The 24,536-nt window shown below is 49.7% G+C and overlaps 1 protein-coding gene, 1 long non-coding RNA gene and 1 pseudogene across 2 annotated transcripts in view; 2 read left to right on the top strand and 1 right to left on the bottom strand.

Moving 5' to 3' along the window:
- ATP6V1B1 (ATPase H+ transporting V1 subunit B1) overlaps window positions 1–24,536 on the bottom strand; it is a 28,328-nt gene that overhangs the window by 3,497 nt on the left and 295 nt on the right. Inside the window, exons 2-8 of the mRNA XM_017865668.1 lie at window positions 17,087–17,142; window positions 3,802–3,900; window positions 3,519–3,612; window positions 2,851–2,928; window positions 1,869–2,008; window positions 924–1,025; window positions 259–356 (exon numbers count right to left, since the gene is read on the bottom strand). Of these exons, the coding sequence (XP_017721157.1) occupies window positions 259–356; window positions 924–1,025; window positions 1,869–2,008; window positions 2,851–2,928; window positions 3,519–3,612; window positions 3,802–3,900; window positions 17,087–17,142 (667 nt within the window). The remainder of the gene's footprint in view (window positions 1–258; window positions 357–923; window positions 1,026–1,868; window positions 2,009–2,850; window positions 2,929–3,518; window positions 3,613–3,801; window positions 3,901–17,086; window positions 17,143–24,536) is intronic.
- Window positions 5,443–6,139, top strand: LOC108524580 (transcription elongation factor B polypeptide 1 pseudogene; annotated as a pseudogene).
- On the top strand, window positions 11,770–18,727 carry LOC108524581 (uncharacterized). Its single transcript, XR_001884086.1, has 3 exons — window positions 11,770–12,590; window positions 13,144–13,281; window positions 18,319–18,727. It is a non-coding gene; the product is annotated as an uncharacterized LOC108524581 (long non-coding RNA).

Genomic DNA, 24,536 nt, shown 5'->3' with positions numbered 1-24,536 from the left:
GACATGGGTTGTGGGAAGAGCAGAGGGCACAGGCAGCAGGCAGAGTCATGGTCTGGCTCCCTCTGTCTGTGGGTTTTTCCTAGCCTTTCCTAGCCCTTCCCAGGCCTCAGTTTCCCCATCTACACAATGAGGATTGTTCTCCCAGCTACGGCCCATGGCTGTAGTTCTGGGATGCCCTGGAGCCCTGGCACTCTAGGTCTCGGAAGGGGACAGGGTCTGCCCACCTGAGGGCAGTTTGGGCCTCAGGGGAGAGCTCACGTGGGGTCGTTGGCCAAGTTCAGGAAGAGGCAGACGTTCCCCATGGTTCCATTCTGCTCAAAGTCAGACTTGAAGAATCTGGCTGTCTCCATGTTCACCTGGATACACAGCAGGGTCGGCTGGAGATAGGGCCCTGTGGCCTGAGGGCAAGGCCCGGCCCCTCCCAGCTGTCCTCAGGAAAGCCTGTGGACTGACCAGCTACCAGTCCCTAGGCACCATGGCCACGGGGTGGTGACCCTGGGGCTGGAAAGGGCAGGCGCTGGGTTTGCTGCCCCAGTCCTCACAGGACCTCGTCAGATGACCCTGGAGAGGCTGAGGTTTCTTTAAGTCCAGCTCTGCTCAGTGCCATCCCCGACCCTCCTGTCACCAGCTGCTGCTCTGCCCACCTCCCTGGCCTCCCAGGCCTCCCCTTCCTGAAGCTATCTTTTCTCCCCAAATCCCCTGGCTTCCCCTCCTTCAGGCCACCCAGGGCCCATCTTACCACTGTGATTGCCTTTGGGACACCCTGAGGGCCACATGGCCCTGGTCACTGCTCCCATCCTCACCCCTCCTGGCTGGCCGGGACACTGATGGTTTCCCCATCAGATCAGGTCATGCCAGGGGCTGAGGGAGACAGGCTGCCTGCTCCCAGCCTCCAGAACTTGCCAGTCTGCTAAGTCCCTCACCCCCATGGCTGCAAAGACGATGGCGAAGTTGTCATCATGGTAATCCAGCACAGCCTTGGACTTCTTCACTAGCCCCGCCTGGCGGCAGATCTGAGCGGCAATCTAGGGCAGAGTGGATTGGGCGGGACAGTACGTCACAGTCGCAGCCAACGCCCGCCCCATTGAGCACCACTGGCTCATGGCCTTTGGTGGGAGGGATCCAAGCCCAGAGAGGTGAAGGGGCTGCCCCAGGTGCTACAGTCTTTCTTGGGGTGGAGGGTGGGGGCTATTGTGCGGCTGCTAGTGGGCTGGGGATGCCTGATACGAGAGGCAGGACAGAGTAACAGCCCCAAAGAGCAGCTGCCTCCGTACGGGTCTGGGCACCTTGGCATAGGGCAGGGCCATACCCTTCCACAGCCTGCTGGGGGGCTATCTGGGCACAGAGTTGCCCTGAGCCTGCAGTGTGCGGGCCTCCAAAACACCATGCCCAGAGTCAGGAAGGAAGGGTCCAGTAGGGTGGGGGCACTTATGCCCTCTGATCGCTCAGGCCACTTTGAGTGGTCAGGGTGCTGGGTGGCTGGAGGAGCATCTCGAGACCTTGTCACACCAGCTGCTCTGAGAGGAAGCGGCTGTTCACTGCTGGTGGTTGAGAGAAGCAGGAGCGGGTAGTAAAGATGAGTGCAGGGACAGTGGTAGGGGCTGTGAGCTCCACTGAGCAGGACTTTCTACTCTGGGAGCTCCCCATGGGATCCCTCGCTTGGGGCAGCCTGAAGATTGGACCTGGAGGAAATCTTGTGTAGTCCTGAGTCCCTGAGCTGCCTGGGGACAGCTGCCAGTCTTGATACTGGCGACCCCAGCCCCGCCAGCCCCTGCCTGCTTGGCACAGGAGCTGTCCTCACTGGCCCAGCAGCCCAGCCACTGCTCTGTCCCTCCCCCAGCCGTGCCTGCTGGCCATGCAGGCCTCACCTCATTGTGGGGGAGCCCGGCTGCTGAGAAGATGGGGATCTTCTGGCCGCGGGCAATGCTGTTCATGATGTCAATGGGAGAAATGCCCGTCTGAATCATCTCTTCGGGGTAGATGCGGGAGTGCGGGTTGATGGGCTGGCCTGGGAGAGGACGATCACAGAGCCATGCTCAGGGGTTCAAACCCTTCCCTGACCTCCTCAACGCTGACCCCAGACTCCAGAGCAGCACTGTTTGACGGGCCTTCTGGCGATGATAGAAACGCGTTCTGGCCGTGCTGCCTGATGTAGCCCTAGATACAAATGGCTACAGAGCACATGACATGTGGCTCTGAAATGGGACTTTCTTTCTATTTGAATTAGTTCAAATTTAAATAGCCACAGGCCCAGTGCTACCTTGGACAGCGCTGCCCTTGTGCTTTGGAAGTGGCAGGCAGGCGGAAACTCAGGCTGAGGCTCTAGGGCCCAAGGGGACAGAGCCCTCATCACCACCTCCAGGTACTAGTGCAGGGTTCAGAGGGCCTGTGGGTGACTCAACCTCCTGTCTGAGCAGATGAGTCTTCTGTGCTTTGCCACTGACTTTCTGTGTGGCCTAGGGCAAGCCATGGGTCCCCACAGGCCTCCAGCATGTCCTCAGTAAACAGGTGGGATAGGGTTTGAGGCCTGGGGAAGGTGCCCACTTGAATGGACGAGAGCTGGCAGAGCACCGCAGCCCACTCTCAGGATTGTGGACAGGAAGCCAAAGGCAGGGGCATGATGGCCTTGGGGCAGGCGTGGAGCACTGCCCAACGATGATGGCATTTTACAGAGGATGGACATGGAGTGCTGATGGCAGTGTTGAGGTTCAGTGGAAGATTTGGGGATAGAGACGCCTTTGCTGCTCTCCCATCACATCTGATCTGCTCGTGAGTCTGGGCAGAACTTCCAGGAGTGGGGAAGGTGTTAGGGCTTGGTCCTGAAGCCATCCAGAGCCTCCAGTCACTCACCATTGATATCCAGAAAGTCCTCCGCCATGACCACTGGCCCCTTGTCAATGGGCTTGCCGGAGCCATTGAAAACCCGACCTGAGTGTGGGCGAGGAGTGTTGGAGGGTGCTCAGGCTAGCCGTGTCCCTCACTGCTGCCTACCCTCCACACCACCACCAGCTCCCTCCCACTCCCCAAAGGAGTGTCCCGTGTCCCCCTCCCCTGCAGCCCACAGGTAGCCCAGAGAGCCAGCTACAGTGACTGTTCCTGTGAGAGTCTTCCTTCCTCTCCTGGAAACCTTTACAGGCAAGGCCTTGGCCTAGGACAATGACTCTAATGGGGGATTCCAGGACTAGAGAGAGGAGAGGGCCAGGCCAGGTCTTGGGAGAGAATTAGGGGATATTCAAGGCTTAGCAGTCCCTTTCAGCCTGGCTCCAAATAGGTGGCTACCTACTGTGTCTCTAGTCTATTGAACCCACCTTCCTCATTTATTGAACACCTGTATGTCAGACCCTGCGCTGGGGTCAGGAATCAGAGAGAAGAAGACACACCCCAGACCTCAAAGAGCCCACCGGAGAGACAGGCATATAAACAGGAAGTGACAGTGTAGTGTGCTGAGGGCTTGGTCAGAGAAGCTGGGCTGGGAGGGCAGAGGAGCACCTCCATCCCTTCTCCTTCCTGTCCCTCACCCAGCATGTCCTCTGACACCGGAGTTCGTAGGATGTCCCCTGTAAATTCGCAAGTGGTCTTCCTGGCATCGATCCCTGATGTTCCTTCAAACACCTGTGGGGACAAGAGGGAGTTTCTCCACTAAGGAGCCTGCTGGAGGGAACAGGGCTACCCATTCTGGACATGTTTTGTGCTCTCAGGGAAATAGACCATTTCCTGCCTTCAGAGTTTGTAAGATAGTGTGGGAACTTTATGGGTTAATTCGTTGATTTAACTAGCCAATGTCCCATTGACCCCACTCACCTGAACAATCGCCTTGGTGCCAGCCACCTCAAGCACCTGCCCGCTCCTCTGAGTCCCATCTGGGAGGGTGAAGTGGACGATCTCCGCATACTGGGCAAACTGGCAGGAGGGAGAGCAGCCACGTGAGAGTGAGACCAGAGGCAGAGTCCCTTCTCCTCCTCCGGCCCTCCCTGACCCAGTCCCAAGCTGTTCTCTCCCCTCTTGTGCCCAGACACTTGTGGAAATGAACTCGAGGGGCTGGGAAGTGAAAGTCTGAATTCTGTTTGAGAGGCAGTTGCACCCACTTCGGAGTTGCAAGACCAGGTTAGAAATGAAACTCTGAAGCTTAGTAGCTGCCTGACCTTGTGGAAGTTACTTTACGATTTCAGTAACTCATTAAATATGTGAGTCATAAGCAATGAGCTTTAGTTTCCTCATCTTTAAAATGAGGATAATAATAATACCTACTTCCCACAGCTGCTACAGGGAAGAAATGAGATAATATATGCAGATCCATTAGCATGGTGCCTGGCACTTTGTAAAAGCTCAATAAAGATGTAGTAATGATTGGGCTGCCTCGGGTTCCTGGACAGCATATCTGTTTCTGCCCCTGTGGACTAGGGGTCAACACACTGGCAAAGCGCTTGCCTCTGCTGAGGCACTAGGAGAATGACTCTCTGCTCACAGGCGTCTTTCAGTACCAGTGGCATGGGACTAGAATAGACTTACGTAGTCCTTCCAGGGATCAGGAATTTTAAAAATCAGGCTAATATTCAGAATATATACAGAACTCTTAGGCTGGGTGTGGTGGCTCATGTCTGTAATCCCAGCACTTTGGGAGGCTGAGGCGGGCAGATCACTTTGAGGTCAGGAGTTTGAGACCAGCCTGGGCAACATGGTGAAACTCCGTCTCTACTGAAAAAAGAAAAAAAAAATATATATATATACGCATATATTGCCAGGTGTGGCGGTGCACACCTTTGGTCCCAGCTACTCAGAAGGATGAGGCTGGAGAATCGCTTGAACCCAGGAGGCAGAGGTTGCAGCGAGCTGACATTGCACCACTGCACTCCAGCCTGGGTGATACAGTGAGACTCCATCCAAAAAAAAAAAAAAAGAACTTTTAAAATGCAATAATCAAAAGGATTTCATCAAAGGATTTGAAAAAACATTTATCCAAAGATGACATACAAATGGCCAATAGCCACAAGATAATATACTCACCATCAGTGGTTATTAGGGAAATGAAAATCAAAACCACAATGAGACAGATGCCACTTCACACACCCTAGAATGGCTATAATAAAAAAAATAGGCAAGGTGAGGTGGTTCATGCCTATAATCCCAGCACTTTGGGAGGCTGAGGCACATGGATCATATGAGGAGTTTGAGATCAGCCTGGGGAACATGGTGAAACTCTGTCTCTACAAAAATACAAAAATTAGCCAGGCATGGTGGCAGGCACCTATAGTCCCAGCTCCTTGGGAGGCTGAAGCAGGAGAATCCCTTGAGCCGGGGGTGGGCAGAGGTTGCAGTGAGCTAAGATCACACAACTGTACTCCAGCCTGGGCAACAGAGCAAGACTCCATCTCAATAAAATAAAATAAAACAAAACAAAACAAAATAAAATAAAATAAAATAAAATGATAGATAATAGCAAGTGTTGTTGAGGATGTGAAGAAATTTGAATGCTCATACAGTGCTGGGAGGAATAGAAAACAGTGCAGCCACTTTGGAAAGCAGTCTGGCAATATTCATAATAGCCAAAAGTGAAAATAACTCAATGTCCATCAACTGATGAATGGATAAACAAAATATGGTGTATTTATACAGTAGAATATTATTCAGCATTAAAAAGGAAGAGACTGCCCTGGACCCCATGGGGGCATGCAGCCAGCTCAGGGGGCGGCCCTGGAATGGGGCTGTGGTGGTACATGGGGACCTGGCTATGGTGGCTGCGGGGCTAGTGAAAAACTTCTCAAGATCCTTGGGAAGCAAAGGAGGATTTCATAAGAACAAAATGGATGGAGGGGAGAAAACCTAAGGTGGCTGCGAAGGCCCTGATGCCATGTATGTCAAATCGATATCATCTGATGGTCATGAATGTACTGTAAAAAGGGAACATATATCAACACCAGGCACAATAAAATCTATGTTGAGTGGCCCAGATCAGTTTGCTGAGAACAAAACCAATGAGGTCAATTTTAGAGAGATCCGTTCACATGTGCTATTAAAAGTATGTTTGTATTTTGCGAACAAGTTTCACTACACTACCAGCTCCGCCAAGATTCCCGAATTCCCGATAGCACCTGTAACTGCGTTAGAACTGCTGCTGGCTGCCACCTTCCTAGATTGTTAAAATAAATTATAATCAACTGTTAACTCTTTTCAGTAGTTAATACCCATAGTTCAGTTAGTAATTTTTTCATATATAGTGTGTTGCCTGTATAAAGTTCATTGCAAAGCAGATTTGTTTTTTGCATAGCAATCAGAGTTGAAATTTGTTTGTTACATCAACAAATTAAGGACATTTTCACAAATTGAGAAATAAATATGCCAATTCATAAAAAAAAAGAAGTACTGATAGATGCCGCAACATGAATGAACCTTGAAAATATTATGCTAAGTGAAAAAAGCCAGACACAACAGGCCACATATTCCACAGTTCTATTAATAGAAAATGTCCAGAATAGGCAACTCCATAAAGACAGAAAGTAGATTAGTTGGTGCTCAGGGCTGGGAGAAGGAGGACTGGAGTGAGAACTAATGGGCGTGGGGTTTCTTTTTGAGGTGATGACAATGTTTTGGAATTTGATCATGATGATGTTTGCATAACTCTGTGAGTATACTAAAAGCCACTGAATTCACAGTACGCAAATTATATTTCAATTTTTATAACACATCAGGGTCCCAGATAGTCAGGTGGCTGAGACAGGAGGATCACTTGAGCCCAGGAGGTCGAAGTTGCAATGAGCCATGATTATGCCACTGCATGCCACTGCATGATCATGTCCCACTTCAGCCTGGGTGACAGAGTGAGACCCTGTCTCAGAAAACCAAACCAAACCAATCCAAAAACCAAACCAACAAACCATCAGGCTGTCCCTCCAGGACCACAGGCAGCACATGGGCAGGTAGAGCTTTGTCCCGGGGAATCCCTGAGCTCTGCTGTCTATGCATGCTCTGGGAGCCACCCAGTCCCGGTCTTTACCCACAGCTAGAGGAGACCACAGACTTGGCCAGGGAAGCTGGGCTAGCAGAACACACCATCCCCATTGACACTCATCACCAGCTGTCATAAGTACCAAGAGATCTAAGCCCCATATCTGCACCTTCTTCCTGGAAAAAGTCCTGGAGTAAACACATTGCATCCCCTAGGCCCCCCTCACCTCACTTCCTAGGTGGCTGATTTACTCCAGGGAGTAAGCTTAATCCAGCTAAAATTAATGGTTCCAGGCACAGTGGCTCACGCCTGTAATCCCAGCACTTTGGGAGGCTGAGGTGAGAAGATTACTTGAATCTAGGAGGTTGAGATCAGCCTGGGCAACACAGCGAGACCCATCTCTACAAAAAAACAAACCAAACAAAACAAAAACCCAAAACAAACAAACAAACAAACAAAATATTGATGGTAAAAAGACAACACTTTCCTCCCAAATTCCTAATATTCTGGGAAATTAAAGCACTCTTTTGAATTACCTTTGGTCATTAGAGGAGATCAAGACTGAAATAACAGATTATCTGGAAAAGAATGAGGAGGTCATCCTTTTGTGCCACGACCTATGAAAGATGTAAAGCTGTACCATGTTCTCTGACCATAAAAGTAAGTTACAAATCAATAACAAGAGCAAAAAAAAAAAAAAAAAAAAAAAAAAAAAAAAAAAAAAAAAAAAAAGTCAGAAAAACCTATTACATTTGGAAGAAAAGCATTCTAAGTATAGAAGCATTTATATCAGAATTAGAAAACATTTAGCTCCCGTAATAGTGAAAAGCTGTATATCAACATATGTGTGAAGCATTTAAAGCTTTAAATGATTATATTAGATAAGAAAAATAGTTGAAGAAGCTAAAAGTATGCAATGTGAGAAGTCAGAAAAAAGAACAGCATTAAAACCCTAAAGAAAGTAGAGGAAATAAGAGTAGAAATTATTAAAACAGAAAACAAATATATAATAGAGAAGACCAACAAAGCCAACTGGTTTTTTGAAAAGCTGACTAAAAAAGACAAATTGCTGGCAAGACAGATTAAGAAATAAGAAAGGCATGAATAAATAATTGTTGGAATAAAAAAAGTCACAACTAGATAAACTGATAATATTTAAAAGATAATGAAAGGAACTATCAACAATTTTATGCAACATATTTGAGAAATTAGATGAAATGAATAAATATAACTCAAACCAAAGCCAACTGAAAATGAAATTGAAAGCCAGAATAATCCTGAAATCTTGAAGATATTAAATAAGCAAAGAAAACACCAGTCCCAGATTGTTTTAGCAGTGAGTTCTAACAGTCAAGGAATAAACAATCTGAAACTTAAGCTCTTCAAAGCTGGGAAGAGAAGGTACTGTATTTAACTCATTTTATGAGGCAATTATAGCCTTGATACCAAAATAAAATAATTATGGGAAACTTGTAGGCAATCTCACTCATGAACATGGATGCACAAATCCTAACAAAATATTAACAAATCCAATCTAGCAATCCATTAAAAAGACCAAGTTGTAAGCCAAAATAGTAAAGAAAAGAAATGAAGATAAACATATACACACAAACAGAAATTTTAAAAGACCAAGTTGGGATTATTTTAGGAATGTTAGGCTGGTCTAGTATGAGAATATCTATTCATATAATTCACCTTATTAACAAATTAAAAGATTAAAACTATGAACATCTAAAACATTTTGAAAAAAGTTTTTTTAAAAAACCCATCCATGATTAAAACTAAAATCAAAAGAACAAAAGTACTCTTTGAAAACAGGAAATAAAAGGGAAATTTCTTAACCCCAAAAAGAATATCCTCAAAAAACCTACATAGGCTGGGTGCATTGGCTCACGCCTGTAATCCCAGCAGTTTGGGAGACTGAGGTGCGCGAATCGTTTGAGGTCAGAAGTTTGAGACCAGCCTGGCCAACGTGGCGAAACCTCATCTCTACTAAAAATACAAAATTAGCCAGGTGTGGTAGCGTGTGCCTGTAATCCCAGCTATTGGGAAAGCTTAGGCAGGAGAATCGCTTGAACCTGGGAGGCAGAGGTTGCAGTGAGCTGAGATCGCACCACTGCACCAGGTGACATAGCAAGACCCTGTCTCGACAAAAAACAAACAAACCCTACAGAAAATATGATATTCAATGATACGATGCATAAAGCATTCCCTTTAAAATTAGGAGCAAAGCGAGAATCTCTGTTATTTTCATTCTATTCAGCCTTGTACTGGAGGACCTAGTTAAACTAATAAAATAAAATGAGTAACAATTAGAAGGAAACAACTACCAAATAGAAAGCCCCCCTAATTCCCAAATACATTAAAGATAGTACCAAAAGGAAAACTGTAGGTCAATTTCTCTTATTAACATAGATGCAGAAATAAATTATTAGTCTAATCAAGCAGTGTATTAAATAAACATGTATGACCAAGTAGGATTTAATCCAAGAATGCAAGACTAGAGCAATCAACATTACGGAATTTGTCAACATTTGATAACAAAAATCATAATAATAGAGAGTTCGTCAACATAGATTAAAAAAGAATCCTATAAGATTATGTAAATAGAAGCCAAAAGGCTTCTGATAAAATTCAGCATCTGTTTCGCTTGTTTGTTTGTTTTGAGACAGAATCTTACTCTGTCCCCCAGGGTGGAGTGCAATGGTGAGATCTCAGCTCACTGCAACCTCTCCCTCCCGGGTTCAAGCAATTCTCCTTCCTCAGCCTCTCAAGTAGCTAGGATTACAGGCGTGCGCCACCACGCCTGGCTGATTTTTTGTATTTTCAGTATAGAGACGGGGTTTCACCATGTTGGCCAGGCTGGTCTCGAACTCCTAACCTCAGGTGATCTGCCGGCCTTGGTCTCCCAAAGTGCTGGGATTATGAGGCTGAGCTACTGTGCCTGGCCAAGCATCTGTTTCTAATACAATTCTGTATAAAACAGGAATGGAAGGCAACTACTTGAACACTAAACTATTAACCAAAACCAACATCGGCATCCTTGTACATGGTAAAATGTGAAAGTTACCTTCATTTCCAATAAAAATCAATAACAGACACAGATACCTACATTACAATTGTTACCTAACAGTGTTTTGGAAGTTTTGTTTATACAGTAAGACCAGAAAAGAAAAGAGAAAATTAAACATACACAGAAAATGTCCTTTTTTTTTTTTTAAACAGAGTTTCGCTCTTGTTGCCCAGGCTGGAGTGCAATGGTGCGATCTCGGCTCGCTGCAACCTCTGCCTCCTGAGTTCAAATGATTCTCCTACCTCAGTCTCCTGAGTAGCTGGGATTACAGGCATGCGCCACCATGCCCAGCAAAGTTTTTGTATTTTTAGTAGAGATGAGGTTTCTCCATGTTGGTCAGGCTGGTCTTGAACCCCTAACCACAAGTGATCTGCCTGCCTCGGCCTCCTAAAGTGCTGGGATTACAGGCGTGAGCCACCACAACTGGCCGAATGTTCTACTTTTTTAAAGATGGTGGTGGGAGGTGACTGTATTCTTCAAAATGTCAGACAAAGGCTGTGGGAAAATGTTCCAGATGATAGGAAGCTAGACAGACATGACAAGTGCAATACCTGACCCTAGACTAGATCCTGTACTGGAGTGAAGAAAAAAAATGCTATATTCCAATTTATCAGCTTACCCGGGAATTGGAATATGGATGGTAGATTAAAGTATTGTATCAGTATAAATTTCAGAAGTTGATAGCTGTACTGTGGGTATATAAAAGAATATCTTAATTCTTAGGAAATACACACCAAAGTACTTGAGCTTAACATACCCTCAAAAGATTCAGGAAGTCCAGGTGTGGTGGCTCATGCCTGTAATCCCTGCACTTTGGGAGGCTGAGGCGGGCGAATCACCTGAGGCCAGAAGCTCAAGACCAGTCTGGTCAAAATGGTGAAACCCCATTTCTACTAAAAATACAAAACTTAGCCGGGCGTGGTAGAGGGCACCTATAATCTCAGCTACTCGGGAGGCTGAGGCAGGAGAATCGCTTGAACAGGGGAGGTGGAGGTTGCAGTGAGCCAAGATTGTGCCACTGTACTCCAGCCTGGGCAACAAGAGTGAAACTCCGTCTCAAAAAAAAAAAAAAAAAAAAAAAAGTCAGGAAAAAATTATGCACAATTATGCACACACAGCCACACATGGAGAGCAAATGATAGAGCAAGTGAGATAATATGTTAACAGTTGGTGACGTGGATGTTCCTACTATTATTTTATTTTGAAAATTTTATAAAATTGAAATTGTCTCAAAATAAAAGTAAAGTAAAAGTATGCTGATGGAAAAGAGACATAATTCCCTTTATTTGCAGATTATATTATACATTTAGAAAACTCAAGAGGCTACATTTAGAAAACTAAGAGGTTTAGAAAAAAGTTTTAGAATGAATAAGATAATTTGGCTGTTTATAAGACAAATATATAAAAATCATCCCCCCCCTTTCTTTTCTATTTTAGTGATAACCAGTTAGAAGAAGCAATGGAGAAGACTATCCCATCCGCAATAGGACCAAAACTCATAAAATAGCTATAAATAAACAAGAAAGGTAGAAGAAAAAAATATTATGGAATAACATAAAACAAGTCCTAAACAATGAAGAACATTATTGTCTTCCAAGACAGAATGACTTACTAGCATAAAACATGAATCCTTTTAAAAAGTATATAAATGTAATCCAACCCTAATGGATTATTGTTTATTTTAAAATTTAATAAAATGATTTTAAAGTTCACATAAATGTCTGAGAATAGCCAAAGTAGTTATGAAAAAGATCAGAGATAGAGGACTTGCCTTATCAGCACAGTGCTGGTGATTATCATCATCATTACTATCGTTATATCACCTACTGGCCACAAACTAGTGACCTTAAGGGCTTGGCGGGGAGGAGCGAAGGGCCCAGTTCCCCAGCAAGGTGTGACCAGGGTAGGGGCCACTATGCCAGGAACCCCTGCTGGTCGAACTTGAGACTAGAAGGTTTGCAGCTCTGACAGTCACGCGGAAGGAAGCTCTAGCTTAGGTCCCTCCTTGTCCTGTGAAGAGGATGGCAGGAAGGTGACCTGTGGTTCCCCAAACCACCCCTCAGCCTTGCGGAGCGGGGTCCTCAGTAGGAGGCCGGCCCAGGAGGAAGGCTCCGAGGTGGGAGGAGGTGCGAAAACCCAGGCATCTTGGGTTCTCAACCACAAGAGGGAACCCAGGAGCACGGACAGCGAGTGCCTGGGAAACGCGTGGAACACACGTTTTCCTCTCCCACTCTGATAACCTGTGTTTCGATACGAAACGGGCCCTGCCTCATTGTTTATCACCTCCCTGGAGGTGACGGAGGGCTGTTTTAACCTCAGGGGAAAAGTTGCTGTACAGAGCACAGGCCAGAGTGTGCCCCAAAGAAATCAGGCTGTGGAGTGATTAAAAGTGATCATTTTCTGTAATTCCAGCTACTCGGGAGGCTGAGGCAGGAAAATCGCTTGAACCCGGTAGGTGAAGGTTGCAGTGAGCCGAGGTCGTGCCACAGCACTCCAGCCTGGCGACAGAGCAAGACTCCGTCTCAATAAATAAGTAAGTAAATAAATAAATAAATAAATAGTGATGATTTTCATGTGGGCTTATGTGGGTTAGGGAGGGAGGGTGGCAGGAGAGGAGAGTGGAGAGGAGAGGGGTGCGTTCTGTGTCCCTGAAAGATAAAATCAGAGAAAATGAACTTTAAATAGCAGAAATGATGGTCAGATCTGGGGAAGTGCCATCAGGTTTTCACACCCAGGCATGGAGGGTGTAGTGTCTGGAAACTTTAGGAGGAGCCCCAGACTCTAAGTGTGTGCTGGCTGTTTGTTGTTGGTGGTGGTGGTGGTGGCGTCTCATGACCAGTTAGGGCAGTGGGTGCCAGGGAGAATTCCACTGGGGGATAGCGAGTCCAGGAGCTTGTATCATAAGGGACCCTATTTCCCAACCGTATACTGAGCAGGCCTGATCCCATCGACTCTCACTGTGGGTTACTAAGAGGGCTGCAGGAAGAGGGCATGATGCAGTGCAATGTAACCCCGTGCTGGAGATTCACCTGAGCTCTCAACCAGCAAGTGGCCAGGCACCGCGGAGCTGCTGCGTACACACGGAGGACTGGAAGTTCTTAGCAAGCCTGTCGGGATTTGTGCACAGGAATGCTGCCTCTAAGGTCCCTCCTGCTGACAATGGCCAGGGCAGTGCGGGAGCTCCTCTTTGGAAATTGTCTTCAGAGCTCATGCAGACTCTTTTGAAAGCAGCCACAGACATTGGGGGTCGAGTCTGGTGGTTAAGGTGAGTGCTTACTCCAATTCTCAAACAAGGAGCAATTTGAATCACAGAATACAGGAGTCAGAAAATTCTCTAGAACAGAGGTTCTCTGTGTGGCCCCCATACCAGCAGCATCACCTAGGAATTTGATAGAAATGTACATTCTTGGGCCTCCTACGCCAGACATGCTGAATCAGAGCTCTGGGGTGGGGCCCAGCAATCTGCCTGTTAACAAGCCCCCTGCACCCCCGATATTCTGATGCTTGTTCAACTTCTGCAAATCAGTTAGCTTTTTCTGGGTCACAAACATCTGGAAAATCAGATGAAACTGTAGAAACTCCTCCCAGAAAAATGCACAGGCACATTCATGCATATCTTCAGAGGTTTGCACACAATTTCAAGGGCCTAATTCCCTAAACTAAGAACCTCTGATCTACACAAAATTCTTCCCTCAAATGTTCTTAAATTTGAGGACGGAAGCAGGAAGAGTAATTGCCTGTGTGATTCAATGTGGGCAGAAGGTGGCGCTGTAGAAACGCAGTAGCATTTGCCAAATCCTGGGAGAGAGAAAGGGGTAGGGGCAGCGGAGAGGGATGCGGAGAGGTGCCTCCACCACCCAATTATTTTCTCTGCCAAAGCTACAGATGCAAACGATAGTCGCAGAACCACAGATCTGAGGACCTAGTTCTGGTTTCCTAGGTCGGCCTCATTTTACAGTGGAGAAAGTGGACACCTGTATAGGTTCCAACTCCATGCCACCCTGGGTCCCATGGAGAATGGCAGGTCCGGTGGAGAGTGTGGTGGAGGTGGAGAGGGGGCAGGAGGTGGCACCAACTGTTTAATCAGGCTTATTAGCATTTCTGCATTCCAGGCAGAAATACTGCTGGCTATTCTCAAGGGAGAATAATAGTACATTTGTCTGATGTGACCCTCACAATAACCCTATTATTATTTAATAGATGAGGAAACTGGGACTTGCAATCCTAGATCGATGGTTCTCTAACTAGAGCATTAGTTCATCTGGAAGGCTTGTGAGGACAGACTTCTGGGCCCTACCCCCAGAGTTTATGATTTTGTCAGTCTGAGGTGGAGCCCAAGAATTTGTATATCTGACAAGTTCCTGGGTGGTACTGATGCTGTTGATCTAGGGTTGGCAGGTAGCTAGTAGAAAAGAGTGGGATGGAGCTGGGATTAAAATCCAAACCTAGTGTGCTACACTTAACTACTCAGCCACACTTCCTCCTGGGACGTCCATTACACTGGGGGGTCAAGCGGTAATGTCCCTATGAACTCAGAATCTGTTTGCTAGCAACGAATGGGTCTGATTTCTTTAATATTGCTGGCTCAGGTTTTGACAGGTCCATAGCTAGTCATGCTAACATTTATTCATTCGTTTATCTCATTAATGTACTCACCTTTCCTTTGAGCAAACATACTGAGCACCTACTATAGCCTATGTGTTCAGTAAAAACGCTGTGTTGGGCTTCTGGAGCTAAAGACGAACAAAACACAGTTCATGGCCAATAGCAGGGCATGGTGTGTGTGGGGAAGGGCAGGGAGGAGATACATGGCCAGATCTTGACCAAATGCCTCAATGGATGCCACTAATAAGACCACAAAAAGTAGAAAAGAGGGAGAGGCATCCAGGAGAAGGTGATCTCTCATCCCTGGGGATGAGTCAGAGGGAGGGAACAGGGGGAAGGGTAGTATAGGAGGCAGAGGGAAAAATCTGTGCACAAAATTACAGCTAGTCAGGAGCAATAAGTTCTAGTGTTCTATACCACAATAGGATGACTGTCCATGACTGTAGTTAACAAATATATATATATGTCTTCAAATAACCAGAAAGAGGATACTAATATTCCCAACACAAAGAAAGGATGCTGGAGATGATGGATATGCTAATTGCCCTGACCTGATCACTATGCATTATATAAATCAAAACATCACTGTGTACCCCAGGAATATGTACAATTATTGTGTGTCTATTATAAAATGCCCAGACACAAGCCCCCAGTCTTTGTCATTCCTTTCCACATACTCTATCCTCTTGTCCAACTAATTGTGAGAAGGATTCTTTGCCTGGAACCTATCTCAGAGTCTACAGAGAGAACTCAGGGGTTCTGTGATCTTGGATGGGAAAGTTACATTTTTATGTTCATTAACGTTTACAGAAATTTAGTGTTTCCTCTAGTTCTGAATGTAAGGAACAAACCACAGTAGAATTAGCAGTTCCACAGTACCTGTGACTTTGTCACCATCAGAAATCACAGATATTTTCATACCACATTACAGTTGTTGCAGAGATCTCAAAATACTATTTGTGCTCATCACTACTTTAAAATTATAGCTGTGAAACTGGTGGCGAGATCTCGTTATTTAATTTGTTAATAAACATACATTACTGATCACATTTTTAAAAATGATATGCAAGTGCCCAGAGATCTCAAGTGGCAGCCCCATGCAGACACTATTTCAGGTGTTAGTTTTTATATAGGGAAGGGAGAGTGATGAGCATGAGCGGAAGGGCTTGCAGCCACCTTCATAGAAAAGACCTGTAAGTGGCTGGGTGCGGTGGCTCACGCCTGTAATCCCAGCACTTTGGGAGGCCAAGGCGGGTGGATCACAAGGTCAGGAGACGGAGACCATCCTGGCTAACACGGTGAAACCCCGTCTCTACTAAAACTCCAAAAAGTTAGCCGGGCGTCGTGGTGGGCACCTGTAGTCCCAGCTACTCGGGAGGCTGAGGCAGGAGAATGGCGTGAACCTGGGAGGCGGAGCTTGCAGTGAGCAGAGATTGTGCCACTGCACTCCAGCCTGGGCGACAGAGTGAGACTCTTTCTCAAAAAAAAAAAAAAAAAAAAAAAGAAAAGAAAAGAAAAGAAAAGAAAAGACCTGTAAGCTGAGGGCACTGGGGAGCCCTAGGCGAATTTGATGCAAGGGTCAGGTCTGAAAGGCTGGAGGATGGAAAAAGGATAGGAGGGTGCCAGGCTGGGAGCCCAAGGCCATTGCCATAACAAGGTAGCAGTGGGGTGGGAGGGGGCTACAGACATGGGTGCCAGCAGGTGTGGGGTCTGGGACAAGAGGGTTCAAAGGGGCCCTGAGACTTGCAGTTTGCTCAGCTAGGAGGTGGGGTGGGAGGCTGAGGGATTGGGGCTGGTTGGTGGAGGAAGTATAAGAGAGTGATCTTGTACCTTTGCAGGGCTCTTTATGGCTCAAGAATTCCCAACCCCAGGACTCAAGATACTGTCAGTGTCTGCCAGTTTCCCAGGGGCTACAAAATAGCCCACAGCCCACTTACTTTGGTGGGGCCACTTCACTTCCCACCCATGTTGCTGAGACTGAGATATTCCAAAGGCCTTTGGAAGTCATCAAGATCCCTAGAAATTTTAGTTGGCATTGACTCGCCACCTCCTCCTCTTTCCCCTTAAAAGAAGATCCTGTGAGAGTTGTGGGTGGGGAGAGTCTAGCCCTCGAGGAGGTTGGGTGCAACCGTGCTATGGTCCAGCCTTCCTCTGAGGTTAGGTACGCCCATGCCACTGATGGGGAAACAGAGGAAGGACAACTCATTAGGGGTAGAAGCAAGTTTCCCAAGGCCCAGGGCTGGGCCTCCATGGGTTTTTATGGTTTTTACTGAAAAGGCAGGGAGGAGAAAGCTTGGATGGCTGCGGATACAGCTAGGGTAGGAGAGTGGGAGTGGGTGCCTGGACGGAGAGAATAGAGCAGGCCCTGGGGGCCATGGAGGGAAAGGGTAATTTAGAAGAAATCCTGCAGGGCAGGGGAGAGGCACCCTGGGATTAGTGCCAGGGAGGCAGCGGAAGAGTCTTACCTTGACCCGGTCCAGCACCACCAGAGGCCCGTTCACACTGCACACAGTCCTGTAGGCTGGGGGAGGGGCAGGGGTGAGGAGGGGTCTCACCCCAAACACCTGCTCACACACACAGAGGCATCCTCCGCCTTCCCTTCCTCTCCACACCCCACCTCCTTCCCAGCCTAGGCCGTCAGGGTCATTAGCTGTGACAGGGCCAGCCACCATTGCTGTAAGGGTCATGCCCCTGCCCGCAGGGCCCCCGCTGCTCGGACACCTGCAGGAGGCTGGGGGAGGGCCGGGCAGAGGGCAGAGGCGTCCTCAGAGTCCGCCCCTATCACACAGAGGCCTCTCATCCCTGGGGCTGCTTCCCCTCTGGCTTCAACCCCCACCTCACCCACTCCATCCTCTCTCACTCCAAACATTTTCCAAAAGTTCCTGGCCCCCGGCTGTGGCCGAAAAGTGCCCTCCTCTGCCCTCACCAGGACTGTGTGTGTGTGGTGTGTAGGGGGTGCAGGTGTCAGTGAGAAAAACCAAATGGGGCCTCTGCTCTCATCACAAGGTTCCTGGACTCCCCAGGCTCACTGGGTGCTCAGCATGGGAGGGGAGGGAGTGAAAAGTCAGGGGAAGGAGGGAAATGCCTGCAGATGTGGCAGCTGCAGAGACCCACACATGGGAAATGAGCTCAGCTTGCAGAGGGAATTGCGTTAGATGTCAAGAAATACTTCCAGACTCCCATAGAAGAAGCTGTGGACTGGCAGGAGGCAAGCCTAGTTTTGGTTCTGCTAGAGGCTGGCTGAGAGACCTGGGACAGTCCCTTGCCCATAGTCCTGGGATACCAGTGCCCTTCTCTGGGGTTCTTGTGATGCACCAATGAGATGAGACACCTGAAATGAAGGCACTTGGCAAGGTGGGCATGGGGCCTGTGAGGCCACTAGGTCAGTCACAGGCTGGCAGGATGCAGAGGGGAGTGGCCCAACCCCTCTTTCACAGGCAAGGAAAATGGGGCCCAGAAGTGTGAGAAGCCTTGGCCAGGGCCACACAGCACGTCTGTGGCAGAGCTGGAGCTGGGACCCCGCCTTGTGCTTCTTGCTGGACCACACTGGTTCTCGGCTCACTTACCCTCCTGCTTTGGACAAGCCTGGCCCCAAGCCACCACATGCTAAAGAAAAACCAAAAGTCCCTCCCCTTTCCAATATGGATATCTGTGGTCAAACTTCTTATTTTTGTTTGATCTAAGCTCTTTTCACCAGGACTTGAACTAGGAAGACCCACTGGGCACAGTGATTCTTGCACAGATCTTTACAAGGATCCTCCAAGTGTGAGAACCATTTGGAAAACTCAGGGCCTCGAGGACAGCCAGAGAAGACAAGTTCAACTTGCACTTTGCCATAGCAGGGGACCTCCCTCAGTTCCCTGCCTTCAGACCTACCTTACAGACCTGACTGGTCTGCACCTGAGACACCCTCTTCTTCCTTCCTATTCCCACCAAGGAGGTGTCCCTGCTTCCTTCATAGCGGGTCCTTCCCCTGCACTGGGAAACAGGCCCTAGAGATGACTCCATGGGGTGAAGGACCAGAGCCTCCTTGCCTCTCTCCCTCTTTCCTCTCTTGTCTTCCCATGAAGCTCTGATGTTTCCAGTCCTAAAGAAACCTTGCTCAGTCCCAGTCCTTCTCCAGCTCCTCCCCTCACAAGCATGGCCCCCACTGCTGGCTTTCCTTCCCCACCTTCCACCCTCTCCTTGGCCCTATCAACTCTGGCTTCAGTGGTCTCCGATGGCCATACTCAGAGCCCGGGCACGCTGCCCTCTGGAAGATCTCCTCTGGGGCCGCCCATCAGCCTCCTCTGAAGACTCACACTCACACTCCTCACTCTCAGACCTTTGGATGCCAGAGGACTTCAAGGTTTGGCCTGGCTCTCCACTTCTCCCTCTCCTTTCCTCTGAGATCTGCTTTCTTCCTTCCCTCCCCGCTTCCTTTCTTCAAGCATGTCTACTGCATGGATGCCTTCTAGGTACTAAGCGAGGCAAATGAAAGTGACAAATGAAAATATGAAGTGCCTACAGGCTAAAAGAAGGATACAGAGCAAATAACATAATTACAAACTGCAGTGGGTGCTCCTAAGGGAAAGATCAGGATGGGTGAACGAGAGTGGGAGGGAAGAACAGACTGGGTGCGCTTGGAGGAAGCATCTCATGGGAAGAGCTGTTTGAGCTGAGCCTTCAGGGTCAAGGGGTGCCAGCCCCCAGGGAGCTAGGGAAAGGACACTTCCGGCAGAGGTGAGAAAGAACTCATTCAGGGCCTTTGGGGAACAGAAAGAGGGGCAGTGGGCTGGCATGCACAGGCTCACGTCAGGTGCAGTAAGACCTGTCACCTCCAAGAGGGCAAGACATCATCTGTGGCGCTCATCGCGGTGTCCCACTTCGTGGAATAGTGCCGGGAATATGTACACACTAAAGAAATATTTGTACAGGTACAGTGGCTCACGCCTGTAGTCCCAGTGCTTTGGGAGGCTGAGGTGTGTGGATCGCTTGAGCCCAGGAGTTTGAGACTAGCAATATGGTGAAGCCCCATCTCTACAGAAAATTAAAAAATTAGCCGGGCTAATTTGCCTGTGGTCCTAGCTCTCAGGAGGCTGAGGTGGGAGGATCACCTGAGCCCAGGGAGGTTGAGGCTGCAGTGAGCTCTGATCACGCTATTATTGCACTCCAGCCTTGGCGACAGAGTAAGATCCCGTCAAAAAAAAAAAAAAAAAAGAAAGAGAGAGAGAGAGAAAGAAAGAAAGAAAGAAAGAAGGAAGGAAGGAAGGAAGGAAGGAAGGAAGGAAGGAAGGAAAGAAAGAAAACGAAAGAAAGAAAAAGAAATCTTTGCGGATGGATTATGTTAACTGACCCCATCTGCTCCTTCCCATGCTTCCCACATCAGAACCATTGTGTGTCCCCTCCTGACCTTCCCAAGCCTCCAAACCAAATGAGAGTCCTATTGTCCAGCCTAAAGGGTTGCACCGGTAGCACCACTTATACTTCCTGAGAAGGCAGAGAGTAGAAGAGAAAGAGGATGCACTGGGCTAAGGGGTTGTTGGGTGTAGGAAGACTCCTCAACGAGAAAGGGTAGGAAACAGAGGCTTGGGCATTACCCTTTCCACCAATAAAAAAAACCTCTAAACAGCCACAGCACTCCCACACCCACATGGTGTTTGGATCAGATTGTCTGGATTGCTAGTGGATTGTGCAAGCAGGGGAATGCGGGGCAGGCAGGAGAGACCCTCATTTTTATAAGCCCCAGGGAGAGCTGGCATCTGGCATGCCACACCTGCCAAAGGGCTGCGCTGGGGGAAGAAAGCAGTGATGAAAAGATGCAGGGTGGGTGGGCTGGATAGGGAGGGGGTGTGTGGGAGGGGATGGGGCCTAAGGACCAGAAAAGTCCAGGGAATCATTTCTAATTCCACCGCCTCCGGAGACAAGTCTTTCAACTTCCGCCCTTCTTTCACAGCTGCTCCCCCACTTCACAGACCCTGTCATGTAGAATCCCCATTAACCCTGACATCCAGCAGCTCCACCTGGGAGTGGGGGCAGCAGCAGAGTGGTGATGGGGGACAGAGGATTAGGGGATCCACACAGCCCTTCCCTCTGGAGGAGGGGCTGGGCTGGAAGAGGCCTAGAGGCAGCTGCAAAGTACTTGCCGCAGGCCCTCTGGGAGTCAGATGCCTTCCCCGGCCAGGCCACAAGGGTGATCAGGGTGAGATATCAAAGCTCAACATCTTAGCACATCAGCCTCAGCTGTGAGTTGCCTTCCTGGGCTTCTCGCAGCTTCCAGGCCTGGCTCTGCGTGAACACATCGCTTCATAGCCTGGACCCTTCATTGCAGATAATCCACTTACGCGGCTGTTTCTGTTCAGCACTGGACTATGCACATCCTTCAAGGCCTTGCCCTTGACTGACTACTGCAGCCCACTGGGTCCTCTCCCCACTGCTGTCCCACAGTACTATAGACAGGGACCCTAGAGGGATGATGTCTCTCCCCTCAGGTGTCTTAGAGCTCTGCCCCTCCGCTGTTAGGCCAGCCTGATCTTTTCTTCTAGGCTGTTCGGTTTGGACACAGCCAAAATGGGGGCTGAGCAACAGAGGTGTCCTTGACTGCAAGCCAGTCCTTTTGTTGGTATATTGCAGCCTCCACCTCCATGTGTCCCTTGCATGGAGTGGCAAAACGAGGCCCAGAAAGTGGGCTAGTTTCTCATAGGCCGCGCCACATTTCAGGACGGTATCCTGCAGCGCTCAGCGATTATAGCCACTCTGCAACCCCGGGATGTTCGCCTGGACCCTGGAGAAGGAAGCGGGTGCATTGCCACAGGCAGAGGGCTGGATCAGAAGACTCGATGGGCGCTCCTTCCATGGGCCTTCCAGAGACTTTGCCGACACTCCCTCCAGCTGCCCGGCCCACCCCCTCTCCATTGTCCTAGCTGACACTTTGGGTTGTGCTCCGGACTTCTGGCTGGTGGAGCGCCTCCCTGCCCCCACCTCCCTACCGCCTTTTCTGTCAAAGGCTCAGCGGGGCTCCCGCGCGGCCCACTAATTAGCGCTGGCCCAGCCACACCTGCAGCGTCCTGGGAGAGGGCTGAGACAGGCGCCCATGCGTGAGGCCAGGGTGGGGGCAAGCCCAGGGCAGCAGGTCCCGCACCTCCTCCCCGATCCCGCTGGAGGGATTAGCGGAGGGAGGTCAGGAGCTGGAAGCTGAGGGCTCTTCAGCCCAAGACCCTGCTTGTTGGGACTCTCTCCGTGTAACTCCTTCCCCTTCCAGTTGAGGAAACCGAGGCGGGGAAGCAAAGCCAGTGGTTTGGCACCCAAGCTCCTGGGGGATCTGCGGGGATCTGACCTGCCTTCATCCCTCCAACCAGGCTGCCAGCTTGTCCTTCCTGACCTTTGCTCCTGCTGGGCACCTCCACCTGCCAAGCCCAACATCTTCTGCCCAAACAGATGAAGCTCCAGGATACCTCCTCCCCTGCTAGGAGCCAAGGCCCTTGGGGAACAATTCTAGCTCCTCCACCCTTTCTGGTATCTCCTCCTTTCTGGCCAGTCCTCTCTCAGCCACTACAGTGAAATCACCCTTAAAGTCTCAGGCCTCTTTAGCCCACCTCCCCGGGAAAGGGAATGCCTCTTAAGTCACCTGGATTCATCTCCACCCGTGGCCCAGTGAGCCCTGGGGCCTCCTTGCCCTTAGCTCCCCGCTCCCCAGCTTTTCTCCCAGAGTTCTCCTGTCTGGGAGTGCTTACAGACCCAGGGTAGGAGGCCAGGCTGGGGAGGAGACAGGCGGAGAGGGATAGAGCAACCCTGCCTCCAGTGTACTGAGGGTGCAGCCCTACATTTTCAACCGCTTGCCAGCCCTGCGCCTGTCCACAGGCCCCAGGGAGAACCCCACCCCCACCCCTCCCACCCTCAGAGCCTGAGGAGGAAGCGAGTGGGGTGGGGAGGGGATTGGGAGACACTGAGGATGAAGGGACACACCGAGGAACCTGAGCATGCCCCTGGGGGTGGGAGGGCATCTGGGCTGGGCTGAGGCTGGTCCCGTGCATCCTGTGGAGACACTTGATAGGCAGCAAAAGTAAAGGTGCTGGCAGGGAGCAGAGCCTAGAGGGGCTCCCCTGCACTGACCTTTGCTCTGGGTCCCTGTTGGGTTGTTGGGTGTGAACACATTTTCCTGGGTGGAGGCCACATACAGCCAGCATCGAGGGAGGCATGCAAACATGGGGTGGCGGGGGGGACACTGCCACCCCTGGGTTCCAGCCTGGGTCAGAACCTCCAAGGAATGTTGACTATAAATAAGGGGCTGGGTGGGAAGGGGCTGACAGGAGGTGGTTCCAGGCTTGGGCCATCCTGCCCAGAGGAGTGTGGGGTTAGATGTTATCTATAGGGTCCCTGGGCATCAGGAGGTGGGGGCACATTCCAGGAAGAAGGAAAGCAGAGCATGAAGGTGCAGATCACACACCACACTCAGCACCCAGCGGCTCCCCAGTGCCCACAGGGAGGAGGGACGGCCTGAAGGGAGTGGGGCTCATCACAACAGACTGGCAAGAGTCACACATCCTAGCTTAGGGTTCCAGGCCTGGGCTCTGGGCCCAAGGGGGTCCAGTCACTGCATATTTTTGGGCCTAGGTGACCCTAACTTTGGTCTAGGGAGAATCTGGACCTCCTATCCTCCCCCAACCTCCATGGGGCAGGGCCTACAGGCCTTCCTTGAGAAATCTGACCCACCCCATTCTCACCATTTCTTCTTAGCTGGAATGTGCTCCACCCTCAGCACCTGCCTCAGGCCTCAGGAGGTGCCCCACACCCCAGGGCTCTCCTCCCATGCGCCCCTGGGCCCCTTTGCTCTGATTTCACCCCTCAGCTACCCTCTGAGTTCAGGCCACCTCCTCCCCTGGCCTGGATAGTAACAGAGGAACAGAGGGAGGTGGGGTGGCTGTGTCAGGCTCACTTCCCCTCACATCACACTCCCTGTTAGGAGCCTCTGGCTCTGCATAGCTGTGGCAGCCACACTGGTTTACTCCAGTGAGCCTCTGGCTCTGCATAGCTGTGGCGGGCCACGCTGGTTTACTCCAGTGAGCAGGGCGGCCTGAGAATTCACCAAGCCAGGGAGAGTGACCTTGGACAAGGAGATGCAGGAGTTCCCTTTGGTCCTCTGGACCTTGCCCCAGACATCTGGGCCACCCTTGCAGGACAGGCACAGAAGCCACACATAAGGCCTCCCCTCTGAAATTGACAAGGGTACATCCCAGCGCCTATGGACACTTCCATGCCTCAAACCTGGATACTCGTTCTTATCCCAGCTGTACACACTCTCACCATACTCAGATATATGACCCTGCTGGAACACATACACACGTGCTCTCTCCATAAGCACACATGCACACACGTACATCACACCTAAGTGCACACACACACACCTTTGCCCTGAGTGCATAAGCATGCTGCACACATTTCCTTACCCCAAGTGAAGGTGGGAGTACCCCCTAGATACATGCTCCTACCTGCTTATGCACACAGGCACCTCCCCAGTCGGGAGCAGAACACGACATGCACCCATTGATGTGACGCACACAAGGCACCTATTTCCTCAGGCTGAGAGTGCTGACACTCTACACTGCCACACACGCCACTCCAAGTACACTTAATCACACCCCGCCTCAAGCTGAGTGCTTGGGTGCACACTCCTCACACAGGCACGTTTACACAAAAGCAGGTGCACAGCACACCCCACTCTCAGGGGCAACTGGAAGCTGTCTCTGGACTTGGGGTGTTAGAGCAGGATTGGGCTGATGACAGCTATTCCCCAGCCCTCTCTTCTGGGGTAGGCTGGGCTGGGGACCTGCAACCCCTCACCTGCAGAGGTGGCCCCTGGTCCAGGTGGCCCCATGGTGTCACTCTGCTGGACAGAGAGCCCTCCAAGTCTCCCCAGGTCTTGGGTCCTCCTCCTTT

This window comes from Rhinopithecus bieti, unplaced genomic scaffold (assembly GCF_001698545.2).
Source record: "Rhinopithecus bieti isolate Rb0 unplaced genomic scaffold, ASM169854v2 scaffold_83366, whole genome shotgun sequence".
Lineage (NCBI taxonomy): Eukaryota > Metazoa > Chordata > Mammalia > Primates > Cercopithecidae > Rhinopithecus > Rhinopithecus bieti.
The sequence above is the reverse complement of the archived record's forward strand: the minus strand, read 5'-3'. Positions and strand labels throughout refer to the sequence as shown.